General features: G+C 39.5%; 1 protein-coding gene across 1 annotated transcript in view; it reads right to left on the bottom strand.

Moving 5' to 3' along the window:
* Positions 1-19,019, bottom strand: part of Nln (neurolysin) — a gene marked incomplete at its 5' end in the record, with an annotated part of 44,465 nt that overhangs the window by 18,403 nt on the left and 7,043 nt on the right. The window contains 4 exon segments of the mRNA XM_017799577.2: positions 6,836-6,966; positions 6,969-7,036; positions 15,489-15,855; positions 18,467-18,602. Of these exon segments, the coding sequence (XP_017655066.1) occupies positions 6,836-6,966; positions 6,969-7,036; positions 15,489-15,855; positions 18,467-18,602 (702 nt within the window).

Genomic DNA, 19,019 nt, shown 5'->3' with positions numbered 1-19,019 from the left:
TTTTTTTGTGTATATCATACAGAACATCCCACACAATCTTATTCATCTATATACCCACTTCTCAAATGGCACCGTCCCATAGCCCTCCTGCCCACTGGAGCCCATATACTCTGCCATCCCTGTTATTGTCCACTGTGTTGTCAACACCCCCAGCCATTCTCCAGTGATTGTCCATCTGCTGAATCTAGTCAGCCTATGTAGAGATCCTTGTTTTAGGAAGAATACTTAACATTTTATTTGTCTCACTTTAACAGTATTGGGCTTTCAGTTTTTGCATTTTTGCCTTTCATGTCCTTAAGCTGAACACTAAAAATGCAAGACATTATTATTTCTTTTTTCGAATCCTGCACTGCCATTCTTAACATTTTATCAAACATAGGAGAAAAATCAGTAGTTCTGCCTGAGGGGCTGGAGAGAGGCTCAGTGGTTAAGAGCACTGGTTGCTCTTGCAGAAGTTTGATTCCCAGTATCCACATGGTAGCTAACAACCTTCCATAACTCCAGTTCCAGGGGAATTTGATGCTCTTTTCTGACCTCTGCAGACACTGTAGGACACTTACATACACGGGTGCACTTATGTACATGCTGGCAATACACTCATACATATAATAAATAAAATAAAAAAAAAGAAGTTGCCTGAGCATTCCTCTTTAAAATATCCTTTTCTAATTCCATCTACAACTCTAGTTTCAGGGACTCTGATGTCCTCTTCTGACAGGCATTGTCTCAGGCATTGTACATGGGTACACTTACATACATGCAGGCAAGACACTCATATACATAAATAATAAATTAAAAAATTTAAAATACAGAAAATGTAGTAAACAAAAGAACTAAGTGTATTTCTGGAGAGAAATAAATGCTACTCATGTTCACATTTTAGTTTATGACATTAGCATTTATTCTATGTATACATGTATGTACTTGTGTTCATATTTTAAAAAACCCAAAACAATAAAGAAATCCTGAAAGAAATCATGATGTTTTTCAAAGTCACAAATTCTAACAGTGCTCACAGGAAAATATGAACTAGATATACTCTCATTTTCACATTATTACTAAAACACCACTTACTAACAGGAGACAGAAGTGTACCCACAAGGAACCTGTATGTGGGAGACCAAATTCTGACCACATGAAACAGAGCTTCTCTAGTGCACAGATGGCACAGTGGGAAGCACAGTGGCCAGGGCATGCTGGCTGCCTTTCTGCAATGCCTGCTAAGACTCAAAGACTTTCTTCACTTGGAAAAATGAGGAAAAATAATGTACCCTCACCTAGGTGAGGAAACTGTGAAGAAGCAATGAATGAATGAGTGAATGTCCAGTGCTTGGCTGCCATGTGCTCAGTAGGTCTCGGTACCTTTTGCTGTTGCGTCTCCTCCTTTTCTTTTGTGTTTTTGAGACAGTGGCTTGTTATGTAACTCAAGTTGGCCTCAAACTCACTGTGTAGTCCACACCGATCTTGGTCTTGTGATCTTCCTGCCTCAGCCTCACAGGTGTGTACCATCTCACCCAACTCTATTTTTCTTCTTAAACTGCCCAGTCTGCCTTGTCTGGGTCCTGGCTGCTCGGAGCTAGCACATCCTCAGCTTCTTCCAAATATTTATTCCTTAGTAATTATTTCTGAATATAAAATACCCATGTTTCTCTACAACTAAATCTCTATCATCCCCAGTACACTAAGTAGCTCATGATATTCTTGCTTCTCGATTCAAACTTCTAAGCAGTGATCATCAAAGCAAGACAGAAATCATGACTCTGATGGCCTCCAATCACCTTCCACAGATCTTCCCTCAGGATCCTCTGAATATGAGCACACGTGAGCTCTCTTGAACCTAAAGGACTGTAAATTCCCTCGAGGCAACTGATCTTTCTGTTCCTTCCCCCTTCCCTTCCCTCTCCCTTTCTTCAGTTTTGATCCTAAAAGGATTGAATTATACATAAACATGGTTATAAAAATACTAAAATATCAAAAAAGGCATTCTTAAAAAATAGATGTATCTTTGTTCTGGAAACTGTTATTGAGTATGTTAAAGCTGTAATGAAATGCGCATTCTTAAAAAATAAAGAGATGTATCTTTGTTCTGGAAATTGTTATTGAGTATGTTAAAGCTATAATGAAATGCTTCTTCTAAAAAAATATAAATAAAATAAAATAAAATATACAATGTACTTCACAGGTTTTTAAGTGCTTTTTACATCTTAATTTCCCCAACATGCCAGAGAACTACTACTGTCTCTATTTTATGAATATAAAAAACAAAAGGGTTTGAAAAGGCCAAACAACATCCATCCAGCCGCATCGCTTTTTCTTTTTTCTTTGGATGTGGTCCATGGGATTGAACCCAGAGTCCCATATGGTAAGCAAATACCCCACCACTGAGCTATACCCTCAGCCCTATATAAATAATTTAAAATTCAGTGTTCTTTTCACAACACCAGAGTACCCCCAACAGGACCTGTCTCTCTAAAGTAGTTCAAATATTTAGAGCAGACAAACAGTATGTTAGTGTTATTTCAAACCACAGAATTTGAAGTTTGCCTGACTCTGTACATCCCTTCCACATCTTTTGTTGTTGTTCTCTAGAGACAGACTCTTAAACATAGACCAGGCTGGCCTCAAACTCAAGAGACCCACCTGCCTCCCCCTCTCAAGTGGTGGGACTAAAGGCCTGCCCTACCATGGCCCCACCACACCCAGCATCCTTTTCACTTTTAATGAAAGTATTTGTGATTCTAGTGTTTCCTTAAAATAATGATCTCTTTATAGTTCAAAACTGTTACTGCTTTTAATATGAAGACATTATTATGAAGGTGGTGAGACGCTTTACTCTTCCATTCTGCAGTTCAAAGGGCCAGGGATTACCAAGAGCACAAACCACAAGAGATCCATGAGACAGGAACAGATACTGGAGATACCTTCCTGATCTTATCTTCCAAATTACCTCCCTGGCAGTGTAAACATAAGAAAACACAGTGAAACTCTACTCTTGAAGGAGGACACAGCAAACATAGTGAACTAGGGCATCCACATGTTTGAAAACTGGAAGTTCCTGAAGATGCATTTAAATATTACTGTGACAAGCTCCAGTGAGCTCCCGGTCATTAAACCTTCAGACTGTCACAGTGGAGAACTCAATGAGGTGTAATATCTTAAAACTGATCTGCTGCACATTCAGAAGTATTACTGAACATAGAAGTTATGAATCTCCTTATTAACTATATCTCCTTATACCATCCATTTTTCTATCAGTGCAAAAGTTTTCTGAACTTACAAAGTTGCAGATACAGAAATCTGTGTCTATAAAAGGCAAAAGCAGGGCTGGAGAGATGGCCCAGCAGTTGAGAACACTGGCTGCTCTTCCAGAGGACCCTGGGTTCAATTCCCAGCATCCACATGGCGGCTAACAACTGTCCCTAACTCCAGTTCCAGGGAATCTGACACCCTCTTCTGACCTCTACAGGCACTGCACGATACAGGTGCACAGGCAGGTAATACACTCATACACACAAAATAAAAATAATAAATTAAAAAAGGAAATAATCAGCACAAAATTTTTATTTTATTTCATTGTTTTTGCATGTATGCAGGTATGATGTGTGATGTGTGTATGTGTGTGGTCACATGTGTATGTGGAAGTCAGAGGACAACTTTTGGGAGTTGGTTCTCCTGTTTCACATGTGCTCTAGGGATCAAACTCAGGTCATTAGGCTTTCAAGGCAAATGCTTCTACCTACTGAGCCGTCTCGTTTGCCTCAAGAACTAGTTGTTAAACAAAGGTGCTGGTCATATTTTGGAAGCAAATAGGTACATTTTATATTAATACAACAATTAGGGGCTACTCTGGGGCTAGGGATGATAGATGCCTAGAACAGATCCCTCATAAGCCAGGAAAACAAAAGCAAGTCTTCCACGTCCTGCTTGTTATTTGAGTGTTCCCACAGGCCATTCATAAAAGCTTTTAACAGCTAAGTGAGCCTAGGAACTAACTCTATTATATATATTTTTGCAAACCTTTTTTTACAGAATTTTGATTTCAGAGACTACAACTACTCACTCTGCTGTGGATATCAAAGCAAGATTACCCTTTTGGGAGGAGATTTTTCCAGGAGGTGTGCACTATAGAGAAATCACACCACCACTGGCAGCACCACAACACGAACCACTTCTATTAGCCTGCACTTGCTGCTGTTCCATTCCTGGCTATTTCCAGACAGGGCAAATCCTGATTATTCCATTATGCTGAGCTCACAGCCAAGCTCAAGAATTACCATTGGAAAAATGAAAAATGTCTTTCAATTATGTTCCTTATGATAGGGATTTAAGAACATTCTTTGCACAGAAAAAGAAAAAAAGATGATATTAGAAAAAAAGTAGAATATTCTTACTATACGAAAAATATGTATCCTTGTTTTTAAAAAGTACACCTGTCACGTATACCTGTCACTGCTTATCAAAAAGCTTATTTTTTCAACAGATGGGGATTATTCAGAGTTTCACACCTGGTCACACACAGAGAATAAGTGTCTGTGAGATGCCCAACCCTAAGTGACACATCTACAATGGAACCTCTACACCTAAGGCTCACAGAACACTGTGAAACATGGGGTAGAGGGGATACCAATGTATCTCTCAACTCTCCCCAGGGAAGCTTCCATATGAAACAGAGAGCAATTAACACAGAAAGTCACAATTGGCCAAAATGTAGAGAATAAGAGGCTACAGAGCACATGTCCCTGGACATGACTCCTGTATTAAACCTCACCCACCCAGGGCTTGCAGGCAATTGCAGAAGAGGGGGGCAGAAAGATTCTAAGAGCCACGGGTGGTGGATGACCATGAGAAAAAAGTTTTCCAGGCTTCTGGGAACTTGCTCATTTAAGTTTACAGCAATGGTGACACATGCACAACCCACGCAAACTCAAGCCAGACAAAAGCCCAGCATAGAACTTGGAAATGGGCAAGAAACCCCAACATTAGATGAGGAACTACTGGCAGCTGATCACTGTTGGGTGAGGGGGAGTGATGCTAGATAGGCTGACAAGGCTCCAGTGGATGAACTTACACTGAGGGACCTCTAGGAATATAAACTTGACTTGATAGGCCTTAACATATATCACAGAATGAATGAAATCTAGTGTGGGGGGGATATGTGATGTGCAGATGGGGGAGGGGGATCTAAATATGATTAAGATGTATTGCATGACATGTACAAAAATTCAACAAAAATATATATTAAAGAAAAGATAAAAGAAAAACTAGAGGAGTCTCAAAGCAGTGTTTATTGGTGCTGTGCCAGAGCTGGGTTCTTAGGTAGAGAAATATACTACAGTAATGCAATGGTAAATGTAGGAGAAACAATGTGAAATTGCATAGGCCATCTTGCCAACATTTCCATAAACTTAAAAGAGTTCTAGTAACTAGGTTATTTTTAAAAGTTGATCTTTAGAAGTGCACAGAAATTTCAAATTTGGAAAACTGCTTCTCCATTTCTGGTATCAGTATGTTTAAAAGATTAGGTTAAATGATTAAAGGTTAATAATGTAAAAAGTGATTAATTAGTAACAGGTTCATGACTTTTAAACCACAATAGTTTGGGCCTAGTTAAATTGACTGCATTATAAAGTTGAGCATAAACTTTCTGGTACTGGCAGTGAAACCCAGGGCCTTGAGATAAGTGTGCTTTTTAGGTGGTGTGTGTGACTTAGTGGTATAGGGCTTGCCTAGCATGATCTTTAAGCCCTAGATTCACCCCACAGCCCTGCAAAAAGCAAACAAAACAATAAAAACAGAGCATAGCACTTGGGAGACTGTGGCAAGAGGATCACAAATTCAAGGCCAGCGGGGCTACAAATAATCAGATTCTTTCTCCAAAAATAGACAAAAAACCAAACAAACAAAAATCACTTTCCTGGGCTGGGGAGATAGCTTAGCTGGTAAAGTACTTGCTGTATAAGCATGAAGACCTGAGTTCAATCCCTAGAACCCATCTGAGAAAGTCAGGCATGCTTGCAATCTCAGCACTTGGGAGGTGGAGACAAGTGGATACCTGGCATTTGGTAGCCAGCCTGCCTCACCTAATTGGCAAGTGCAAAGTCTAAGTGAGACCTTGTCTCAAAAAACATGATGGAGGAATACCATGTGCCCTTCACACACAATTTGCAACTGCACATACATGAACACACACACACGCACACACACACACACACACTTACTTCTGGCATAAAATCTCTTTCAATCCACTGCACACATATCTTTTTACTGGAAACTTCTCTGCATGGTTTATTTATTTATTTATTTATTTATTTATTTATTTATTTTGCTCCTCCTGCCTGCCTCCCAAGTGCTGGGTTACAAGTGCATGCAACTATACCTGGCTCTGCATGGTTATATTAGTTATGTTCTTAATTGGAAGAATTAATTAATTTGGGTGTCCCAAAATACTGAGTAGTAGAGAAGGAATAAAGGGTGTGAGAAGGTAGGAAGCCACTGATGTATGGAGGCAGCTATGGGTGTTGATCTGTGAGGCAGACACCAAATTCCTAGGGAGATGAAAATAATTAAAAGGAAAGAACACACTATTTACAACCCTTTCTTGTGATGGCTTTGTTCCTCCAAAAGCAGAGATTCAGAAAGATCTTTCATCAGTGGCTAACCTCCAAGTAAAAACACACCGGGAGAGGATGTGACAAAGAAAACTGTCTCTGCAGGCTTACAAATTCTCTAACATGTTCATGTTCTAAAAAAAATACGTTGAGAGAAAACTGACAGCAGCAAAAATATAAGAAAAAACTAGAAAGGCAACCAGGGTTTACCATGAAAGATCACTCACCTGTGCACAGATCTGATGCATGACGTGACCGAACTCATGGAAGTAAGTCCTCACTTCATCGTGTCTGAGGATAGAGGGCCGGTCTGCTACTGGCTGTGAGAAGTTGACCACAAGGGCGGCCACAGACATATTCGGCTGCCATCAGGGAGCAGGCAGCCAGGCTGGAGACCGAAGCAGGCTGCATGGTTGTATTTTCCTTCCCTGGGAACCAAAAACATAGAACAGAGAAATGGAAAGTCCTCTACAGTGAAAACATGGCATAGTCTTTTCCTTAGGTCATATTTACACTTGAAGACATTTCTAAATGTTTAGTGCACCTTGAAAATAATGACCCAAGCATCACCTTGCTGTACCCTATCTCTCTAAGGTATCTTTATCTGAAAACTGTTAATGTAAAAAATGAAAACGCACACCACACCTAGTATGTAGACAAAGCCCAACGGCATGTATGTGTGTGGGCACATACATACCTGTGCATGTCTCTGTGTGTGTGTGCATGAGTGCATGTGTGATGTGTGCATATGTGCATGAGTGCATACCTGCTCATATGTGTGTGATTGTGTGTGTGTGTACTGTGGACCAAATCCAGTGTCAAATGCATGCTAGGCAAGTGTTTTACCACTAAGCTATAACCCCAGTTTTGCCCAGTTTATTTTAATGAGCTCCTGATTTTCATCTAAACATTATGTAACACTGAAGCAAATTTAAAATAAAAGGAATTTTGAGTGACTAGGTAATTTTCTTCCTTTAAATTAGAACTGATAAGGGGTTGGAGAGGTGGCTCAGTTAAGAGCACTGGGGGTTTTTCAGAGGACCTGGGTTTGGTTCCCAACACCCACACGATGGCTAACAAACAAGTATAACTCCAGTTCCAGGGGATCTGACACCCTCTTCTGGCCTCCATGGACACTGCATGCATGGGTGCACTTACATGTTGGCAAAACATTCATACATGTAAAATGAAAATAAAGAAAAAAGAGAACTGATTTAAAAAAAAAAAAACACCTAAATTCCAGAGGCTTTTTCTTTCATTCAATTTACTGGAGTCAGTGCTCACAACAAAATGCAGTGATTTTTAAGCTAGATGGACCATTTGGAGACAGAATTATTTTAGTGAACTTGGCACAAAGTATACATTATACTGTGAAGTTGTCTATTCTTGGATAGTGTGGTATCAGCGGCTGTTGTTCCAAAAATGTGTCGTTGAATCTCACTGTGGGGCTTCATTATTACACTTACATTTTTTTCTCAGAAAACTAAATGGTGCATTCAGATTTGGGCTAGGTTTTTTTTTTTCTTTCTATTTTTAGTTTAATTTTTTATTTGTATAGTTCTTTTTAAAAAAATTTTAAACATTAATTTTTTTATGTGTATGAGTGTATTGCCTACAGGCATGTGAGTGCACCTGTGTCATACAATGCCCATGGAGATCAGAAGATGTCGGATCCCTTGGAACTGGAGTTACAGATGGTTGTTAGCCATCATTTGGGTGCTGGGTTTTGAACATGAGTCCTCTACAAGAGAAGCCAGTGCTCCTAACTGCTGAACCATTTCTCTAACCCCTGTATATTTTTTCTATATTATTTTTTTTCTTGGCAATTCTCTACTGATGCCATTCAAAGAAAATAATATTTTTCTGGCTCCTATTTAGATGCATAGAACTGGAAAGTGAATTGCTCCTGTCTCTACTACAACCAACAATGACATCTTGGACATTCTGCAAATCCTGGCTTTTCTGAATCCACCAGAGAGCTGCTGTGGAAGGACAATCAACCAGCCCACAATCTAAAGACAGATGCCTCTAAGGACAGAGGGGGAAGAAGGACCCATAGTCTAACACAGGGGTCTCCAGGGAGTGAGGAGTGGAAGCAAGCCTCTTTCCCCCCTTCAACCTAGGCAGACACTGAAGATGACAGTAAGAGAAAATTTCAGCAAAAAGTTACAGGTGTGGCATTATCCAAAGTAGGGAACCACAGGGCTGTACACATGGGAGAACTGATATCACTTTAAGTATCTTCTCTGTAGTCCTTACCAGTGCTCACAAGACAGATAGGGATGGGGTAAGACCCCGAGTAAGCATCAGCGGAAGAAAGGGCGGGAAACATCACTTACATGCTTTTGCACTTGTCTCCTACAGAATGAATATCCCCAGGAAGGGCAAAACACCCCACTGTTCTTAGAGCTGCAGCGGAAACCCAGTGCACTGGGGAAGGGAACAGAAAAAAGGCATCTGGTCTTGGCAGAAGGACAGAAATACATCATGTGCTCAGACCTACAGCTTCAGGTGAGGCAGGATCACTGACTAGGCCCTACTCCTAAGATACAAGGACACAAGAATCCAGGAGGCTGAGGAAGAAAGGTCATAAGTTTAAAAAAAAGACAAACTAGGGGCTAGAGAGATGGATCAGCAGTTAAGAACACTGGTTGTTCCTGCAGAAGACCTGGATTCGAATCCCAGCACCCACATGGCAGCTAACAACTGTCTGTAACTCCAGTTCCAGGGGCTCCGACAGCCTCTTCTGTCCTCCATGGACATCACCCGACATGGGTGCACTTACCTACATGCAGGCAATATACTCATACACGTTAAAAAAAAAAAGACAAACTAAACAGCAACCAAAAAATTGATGCTGAATCAAAGCAATAGAGAATTCCCAGGCTCTAATCAAGCTAACAAGCATTCACCAATAACAGATTATTGTAGCCCATTGCTGCGAGACAGCGAGACCTTGGATGGAACAGAAACCAAGAAAAAACTGGAAATCACCTCTAAACACAAGATAAAGCAATATGAAGCTTGTAGCACACGGAGGTTAATGATGACAGTGGTGGCCCTGTGACCTAGCTGACTACTAAATGAATCTACACCTCACCTCAAAAGCCTACCACAGGTAAATGTAGGACAAATTTTAGACATAAAATTATTAACCTTAGTCTTTTCTATCTTATTAAAATGCCTAGCTTTCAATCAATTTCTAAGGCCTACAAAGATATAAGAAAAAAATACAGTGTCAAAAAGCAAAACAAACAGGAGAACAAGATTCACACATGACAAAGATGCCACAGCATGAGTATCTAAAATAAAATAACTGCTGGGCATGGTGGTGCATGCCTTTAATTGCAGTACTCGAGAGGCAGAGGCAGGTGAATCTCTGTGAGTTCAAGGCCAGCCTGCTCCACTAAAAAGTAAGTTCAGGCCAGCTGGGACAACAAAAAGACCCTGTCTCAAAAGGAAAAAAAAAAAAAAAAAAAGATAAAAATAAAATAAAATAAAGGCAATAAAATAAAATAACCAAACCAATATGCACAAAGGCTTAGAGAAAAAGTGGATGCTGTGCTGTCTCGTGGACAATGTAGCAGAGAGCTGGAAACTGTAAGAAAGAATCAGTTCAGTTGGTTTATAGCTGTAATCCCAGCTCCAGGGAGGTTAGGGTAGGAGGATGGTGAGTCCTGGGCCAGCCTGGCTACAGTGAATTTAAGAACAGTCTGGCTTACATAGCAAGACTCTATCTCAAAAGAAACAAACAAATGAAAGAAGGAAAAATGAGGATAAAGATGTTTTTGAGAAGCTAGTAAGATCTGCCACAAACAAGGAAAGAATTATTGACCCAAAAGATCATAGAAATTACTCTCTAAAGCATAATTTAAAAAGCACAGAAAAAAACACAAAATAAAACAGAACACTGCCAAGTGATCTATCACATATGTAAAGAGAATCTCTGAGGAGAGAAGAAACATTTGCAGAAACAACAGACAAGTGTTTTCCAAAATTAATTACACCAAACCGCAGATCCAAGAAACTCCAAGTACACAAATTAATATAAATACAAAACAAGAGGAAGGAAAAGTATCCTGTTTGCCTAAGAATACTGAAACAAGAGCTAAAAGTGAGTGCTGAAAAAGCAGCCTTGAAGGCATCAGAAGAAATGCACAAGAAAACTTCTATATGACATGGAGCGCTGAAGACAGGAACTACAGAAGATGCCTCATCTGAAACTGTGTAAGTCAGAAGACATCTCAAATCATGGCATCTTTAAAGGACAGAAAGAAAACATCTGGAATTTCCTGTACAGCAAAAATATGTTCCAAAAAATGAAAGAAAAACAAGGATTTTCTCAGACAAGCAAAAATAGAGAATACACTGCCTTTTGACTTGAAACATGACATTTTAAAAGAAGTTCCTCAGATAGAGGAGAGTTGATGCTAGCTTCAAACCTAGGTCTACAAAGAAACGAACAGTTCTTGAGATGGAATGAAAGTAACTGTAAATATGCCTATATTTACTTGTTCAGAATAACCGCTTAAAGCACTAATATTTTTATATTTAAATAAATAAACTTCACGATACTTCAGATATTATATATGCCAACCATATAAGAAGTAAAATCTGGCTAAGGTACAACCACCAATCAGGCCCTTTGAAAATAAAAAAATAGGGGTCTGGAGAGATGGTTCAGCAATTAAGAACACTTGCTGCTCTTCCAGAGGACTCAAGTTGGGTTCCCAGCACCCACATTGGGTGGTTTACAATCACCTGTCAAACATGGCATTTACAAAGACACACACACACACACACACACACACACACACACACACACACACACACAAACATAAGTAAAAATAACTAAAAAAGTTTTAAAAATCAAAAATAATTGTCAAGGAAGAGAAGTTTTGTTCTAACCAAAGAGAACAAAGAAAATTTAACAAATAAATGAAATTACTTCTCTGATTTTATTTTCCTTTGGTTTTATGAGACAGCATCTCAATATCAGCATGATATTATTGGAAGAGGGGGCTGATTAAAAATGTAGATTGTGGGACCAGTGAGATGGCTCTGTGTTTGTGGCCAGGTATGACTAATGAGTTTGAGTCTTAGAACACATAATAAGAGACCTGACTCTCTCATGTTGTCCTCTGATCTCTCCACACTATCCACACTAGCACTGTGGCATGTACACATGTGGTTAAATATCCTTCTTAATTCTCTCTCTCTCTCTCTCTCTCTCTCTCTCTCTCTCTCTCTCTCCCCCATCCCTCTCTTTCTCTGACTAGTAAAAAGAAAGCCAGGCATGGTAGCACAGATCTTTAATCCCAGCACACAGGAGTCAGAGGCAGGTGCATTTAGGCCAGTCTGGTCTACAAAGTCCAGTTGGGGTTACACTGTGAGACCCTGTCTTAAAAAAAAGATGGGCTGATAAGATGGCTCATCAGCTAAAGATACTTGCTGCAAGTCTGAGAACCTGAGTTTGGTTCCAGGACTCACATGGTGAAAGTCAGTCAACTTCTCCAAGTTGTCCTCTGACCTCAACACATGCTGTGGCATGTGCATGTGTGTGTGCTGTATACACATACATACACACAAATAGATGTAAAAAAGTTTTAAAAATTTAGGGTGTATATTATAAAATTAGGTGTAGCCATCAGCAAAAATTTAAGAGGGATATAAATAAAAAGCCAAAAGTAGAGATAATATTGAAAATAAAAAAATTCTCAGGGTTGGAGAAATGGCTCAGCAGCTAACAGCACTAGCTGCTCTCACAGAAGCCCAGGTTCAGTTCCCAGCACCCACATGGTAGCTCACAACCATTTGCAATTCTAATGCCAGGGGATCTGATGACTTCTTTTGACCTCCTCAGGCACTGCATGCATGGGTGCACTTACAAACATTCAGACACACTCACACACACTAAAAAAAAATCCTCAACTAACCAAAAAAAGGGCAGAAAAGAGAACAAAGTACAGAGGCAACAAACAGAAAACATCTCATCAAGCAGCAGACCATAATACAATAAGCAATTATTAAATACAAATGATCTAAGCATGTAATGTAAAGGAAATTGGTATAAGCACATCCACCAGTTAAGATATTATCAGAGTGGATTAAGAGAAACTTTAACTATGACTTGTAAGAAATCCCTTTTTTTTTTTTTTTTTTTGGTCTTTTTGAGACAAGGTCTCCTTGTAGCCCCAGCTGGCCTGGATTCACTAAGGAGACCAGGCTGGCCTTGATCCCACAGAGATCCGCCTGCCTCTGCCTCTCGAGTGCTGGGACTAAAGGTGTGCACCACCATGCCCGGCAGAAATCATTTTTAAGTGGGTAAAGAGATACAGGGTAAACATGGAAGAATGGCAAAGATATCCCATGGAAATACTAGTCACAGCAAAGTGACATGGCTATCATAGCAGACAGAGTGAACACTGGAGCAAGGAATAATGTCCACAATGACAAGGGATATGTATAATGATAAAAGGGTCAAATCTGAGGACAGGTAACAACCTTAAAAGTGGAGCTTTAAAATACATGAAGCAAAACCTGATAGAAGTGAAGGAGAAATGGACAAATCTGCAGTTATTTAGAGAATGTCACCCTTCTTGATATTTGACCTGACAATCTGACAAAATATAACAGCTGGTATATAGATCTGAAGAATGCTATTGGTCAACTCTACCCAACTCCATCCAATACCAAACCACACATTCAAGTGAACACAAAACCTTCACCAAAATTGACCAGATATTGGCTATACAAAATTATTTCAATTTAAAAAACCATATAAAGTATATCTATTATTCACACACACACACACACTCCAACCACAATAAAACCAAACTAGAGCTGGGCGTGGTGGCACATGCCTTTAATCCCAGCACTTGGGAGGCAGAGGCAGGCAGATCTCTGTGAGTTCGAGGTCAGCTTGGTCTACATAGTGAGTTCCAGACCAGCTGGGGCTACTGGGAGACTGCGTCTACATAGTGAGTTCCAGACCAGCTGGTGCTACTGGGAGACTCTGTCTCAAAAAGACTGAAAAAAAAAAACCCAAAACACCCACAACCACCCCCCATCAAACTAGAGATAGTAAAAAAGATATTTAGAAATACCACCACATAGTTAAAAGATACTTCAGATTTAATCCATAGGACAGAGGAAAGGAGAATATACTCTTGCTTTGGGATGAAAATGGAGCTACAACACAATATGCAGCTTAAGGATTGTTAGAGTAAACATCATTGCTCATATTAAATACTTAGATTAAAAAAAAAAACACAACAAAACATAGAACAGTGTGGCAGACTGAGTGAGGAGTGAATAAGGACACAAGAGGAAAAAGCAGGCAGAAGGGAAAGGACCTATGGATCTTGTCACCAGACATGGTAGTGAGTCTGCTAACATTTCATTCTGCTTAGCCTGTAGGTATTCATACCAAGCCATCTTGCTAGCCCAAAGGATTGCCTCTTTAAGTACTGGCTTAAAACTGTATAATGGGGCTGGAGAGATGGTTCACTGGATAAGAGCAGTTACTGCTCTTCCAAAAGAACTGGGTTTGGTTCCCAGCACCCATATGGCAGCTAAAGACCATCTGAAATTCCAGTTCCAAGGGAGCTGATGCCCTCTTCTAGTCTCTGTGGGCATTTCAGGCAAACATTATATACATAAAATACAAATAAATAAAAGAATTTAAAAACCTGTATACTGATGTGTGTGTGTTGTGTTATGTGTGTGTGCATGCCACTGGGTGCATATGGAGGTCAGAATTGAACTCAAGTCATCAGGCTTGGCAGCAAGTGTCCTTACCTACTGAGTCAGCTCCTGATATTTTTTTTTAATTTAAAAAATTTTATTTATTACTTTATGTGTATGAGTATATTGCCTGCATGTGTTATAAGTGCACCTGTTCCCTGGAACTGGAGTTAAGGATGGTTCTTAGCCTCCATGTGGGTGCTGGGAATCAAACCCGGGTCTTCTGCAAGAGCAGTCAGTGCTTTTAACCACTGAGCCATCTCTCCAGCCCCCCCTGATATTCTTTAAAAAAAATAAACCTATCTATAGTAGATATGGTTTTAATCTGAAGTCATACCATAGGTGAAAGTTACCTTCACAAAGATTTGGGATAACCTAGGCACCAAAGAACTTTTACCCACCAAATGGATGACAACTTAGCCTCCTTCTAAGCAGGCAGGGTCAGCAGATCACGAACCCACTGCCTGCTGAACTAAGGGGTGCCATATCCCTTTGGTCTATTTAGTAAAATGGGTTAGTAATTGCAATAGATTGGCTTTGTTTTAGAAAGTTGCTTAGAGAGAAAAATATCAAAATGATTTGCGTCTGATGAAACATACAGTCTGTAGTTACATGCTTCAAACAATAAATATTTGCAACTTTTTTTTGGTCTTTTGAGACAGGGTCTCTCTGTAGCCTCAGGTGGCCTAGAACTCACCATGTAGACCAGGCTGGCCTTGATCTCACAGAGATTGCCCTGCCTCTCCCTCTCAAGTGCTGGGACTAAAGGTCTGTGCTACCACTTCTGGCTTAAAGTTTTTTTTCTATGCTGCATTTTTAAAAAATATTTGCAATTTCTATCACTGAAGAATAGTTGGGAATTTGAACATCTCAGTAAAGAGATTATCAGTCCCACGGGACAGAAGCATAAGAGTAAACAAAAGTGGTGGTACAAGTATTCCCATCTTTTAGGACTTACAATGCATATAAGGAAACAGCATTGAAAAATTTGATACCTTGTCCAGTAAGTGTTTAAGCTAGACATTCATTAAGCCCTCTCTTAAGAACCACACTTGGGAAACATGAAATGGAAGAGTCTTAAACTGATGGATGTTTGAATCCCTAAGGTTGCTTCCAGCATGTAACCCTTAGTACCTTGGATACAGGTCCAGGTAGAATTGTCCCAGTACTTCTCCGCTGGCTTTATCCTTCACGGTGTAAAGTGTAACACTTTTATTCCAAACATGAGCATCTGCCACTTGCTCAAATGAAAGTCCCAACAACTCCTGGTAGATGCTCAGCAGGCCTTTGGTGACCACCTCGATGGGAAAGTATTCCTTGAGGAACTCTTGGTCGATGGAGTACTTGAGCACTTCTGTTTGTGTCATGTAGTAATGGAGGTCCCATGCATTGATTGTCTCATCGAATTCAAAACCTCGCTCTTCACACTCCTTTCTCTTCAAGTTCAAAATAAACTCCCGTTCTGCCTCCCCCAAGGGTTTTAATTTCTGGCTTAAATCATCTGTGAGGAAAATGGGAAGCGTTACTGAGCTGTCCTTGGGAGCAGGTGCTTTCACATGCACTGCCTTCTGTGCATGACCAGTCAGAGGAAACTATGAGTGAGGAGCAAAGTCAGCTCTACAGGGACAGATTTTTCTCTCCCGAGTGACTTATTTTATGATTCTTTGTCCCTTTTCTTTTACACCAGAACCCAGTCATGATTTCTGTACAACATCAACAATGGTGAAGCTTACCTCAAGAACTCTGGCCCAAGAATACTATAATTCAGAACAAAGAAATAGTAAAACTAAGCTCACAAGTGGTTTTCTTCTATAAGATTAAGATCCCATTAAAGGCAGAGGAAGCAACTCAGATGTGACTTTCAGGCAATGTCCTCTAGAAGTTGCTCAGTACATTTAACCATGGGCAGGAATTCCAGTAACCCATTCTGAAGACAAGAGGATCTGGATAGAGCAATTCTAGTTTTTGCTGGAGAAATCTCTGCGCACCACAATTTATATACTGTAGCCACATTCTGACTATTTGTGTGTTTTTGAATTTGGTTAAATGAATAAGCTCTTATGTATTTATTTTCGCAAACTTTATATATGTTAAGGTAAAGATATGCTTGTGTCTGTACTGAACACAGGTTAAGGGCAGCCCAGAGGTATGAGATGATGGCAGCGTCCCACGGAAAGCTATGAAGAGAAAGAAGAAAATTTGTGGAAGATCAGAGTAATACAGTTTTCATTAGGCTTATGAGAAGACAGGTGAAAACAGGCAGCAAGAGGTCAATTTCATGTCAGAGGGGAAACTGCCCTAAAGGATTAAGTTAATCAGGTAGTCACTAGGGAGACATCTCAGCACAGGCAGTCGCCACTAAAGGAAGCACTCTTAGCAAACCTACGAAGTCCCTGAGCTGAGCCGTCTTCTTGGATAACACGCGTGGAACCACACAGGAGTTATCTGTTCATGTCTATGGTATTTTTACTGAGTGGAGACACCAGAAAAAGGACTTTGTCTTACCCAGTTCTGTGGCTCTACCATTTAGCACACTGCCAACTACTCCTAATACAGGTAGTTATTTCACAAATGTCTCACAATGCACAAATGAATTGTATAATAAATATCATTTATAGAATACCTGTTTATGTCATATATGATTCTACCATATATATGAATAAATCACAATATAATTACTGAAGAAAAATAGAGTAGTAAATTTTGTGCAAATGGCTGAATTTTAATCCATTTTTATTATTTTATTTTAGTTTTTGGTTTATTGAGACAGGGTCTCACACTGTGGCTCTCTGACTTGTTTCTTGCTTATGTAGCTAGTTCAGGCTGGCCTAAAACTCAAGGCATCATCCTGTTTCAGCTTCCCAACTGCTGGGATTGTGGGTGGGTACCACCATGCCCAATTATAACCATAATCAGTTCCAACTTAATTACACAAGTTCTTGATGGTGTAAAAAGTATTAAAAGGGTTAGTGAAAAAACTGGAAAAAAATCATTCTTTGGCCAACTCTGATTAACAATGATTACAATAACAATTAGCATCTTTTCCATGTTAAATTATTCAATCATGTTCACTAAAGAGGAAGAAAAATCAAAGTAACTGTTGGGATTATGCATGACACTAAATTGAGAAGGGGATGGGAAAATGATAGAGTACCACAGACTCAATGCAGGGACATAGGTACCCTGTTTTGTTTTCATGTGTGCACATGAGTATGTAGAGGGATATCTGTGCATATGTGCACTGTGTTTGTGTGGGTGTGGGCACATGTGTGTGAAGGTGCACATGGAGACCCAGAGATGACACTGAATTTCTTTCTTTTTTCTTTATTCCCTTCCCCCCCTCCCCCCTGCCTCCCTCTTTTTCTTTACAGGGTCTTGCTATGTAGCTCTGGCTGGCCTGGAACTCTACACAGACCAGGCTGACCTTGAACTCACAGAGATTTGCCTGCCTCTGTCTTGAATGCTAGGTTATTAAGGGCATACATGTGCTATCACTATTGCCCAACCCTAGTTTTTGAAAGATTTACGAAAAATGACTTAAAATGAATGTGAACATAGTTATTAGGTAACACTTTTGATGCACCCTATTTTATATTACCTTTATATATTAACAAATGGCTATTAGAGGATAAAATGATAATTTTTGTTTATGTATGTTGTTTTCATTTTATATCATTTTTTGCCTTATTTCATAAAATCTCTAAGTATCCATTACATATATATGTGTATACATATATACATATATATGTATATATTAGTATAGATTACTATATTGATCTATATAACATCAAATACCCAGAGGCAGTGAATGATGGCAATGAGCAGTCTCCGTCAGTCCATACATATCATGTGTCAAACACAGAGCAAAGGCCCTAATGAAGATGACTAGAAGAAACTGGGTACTGGAACATTAACACACACAGCAGTCCCTAGAAGCATGTGCTCACCTAATGTAACAAGGGATCAATACATTTCACTTGAATGAGTGAAAACTAGGCTCTTCTCAAGGCAACCCAGGTCCTGTGGCCCTAGGTTAAGGGGATACAATACAGCAACATAGTCAAAGGGAAAGAAATGGAAGCCACACAACTGACCTTAAAGACAGAACTAACCTAGAAAGGCTGCCACGCGGCTTGTGCTCTTCGCGGTGTTCAGTTCAAGGACAAAATCAGCATGTGTGTTATAGCCAAGTAGTCTGGCCACTTGTGCTCGCAGCGGGAGGAGCTGTTGAAGAATTATGGTATTTTCCTAATAACAATAACAAAAGCAAAAGACAACAACTAATTGGATGCAAAGCACTAAAAGAAGAGCTACTGTATTTTTAAGTTTGTAAAACTGTCAAATATTTTTAGACCATCTTAACTATTGGCTCCATTTTAGTGTTAAGATATTTTACAAATTTTGATATATTATTCCTGAAATAATTTATAACATTTTAAACTTAGGAGATAGCTATAAGATCTTAACAAACTTTCAAGCATTCTAAACTTGGAAAAATATATTTGAAGAAATATAGGGATTTCCCACTTATTTTCAATTATAGAACCAGGTAAAGGTACAACCAAAAAAGAAAACCATAGACCCATATTCTCAATGAACATAGATGCCAAAATTCTCAACAAAATACTTGCAAAATGCATACAGACACACATCAAAAAAGTCATC

Source organism: Nannospalax galili, unplaced genomic scaffold (assembly GCF_000622305.1).
Source record: "Nannospalax galili isolate Female #2095 unplaced genomic scaffold, S.galili_v1.0 scaffold518, whole genome shotgun sequence".
Classification (NCBI taxonomy): Eukaryota; Metazoa; Chordata; class Mammalia; order Rodentia; family Spalacidae; genus Nannospalax; species Nannospalax galili.
This window is presented reverse-complemented; position numbering and strand designations above follow the sequence as displayed.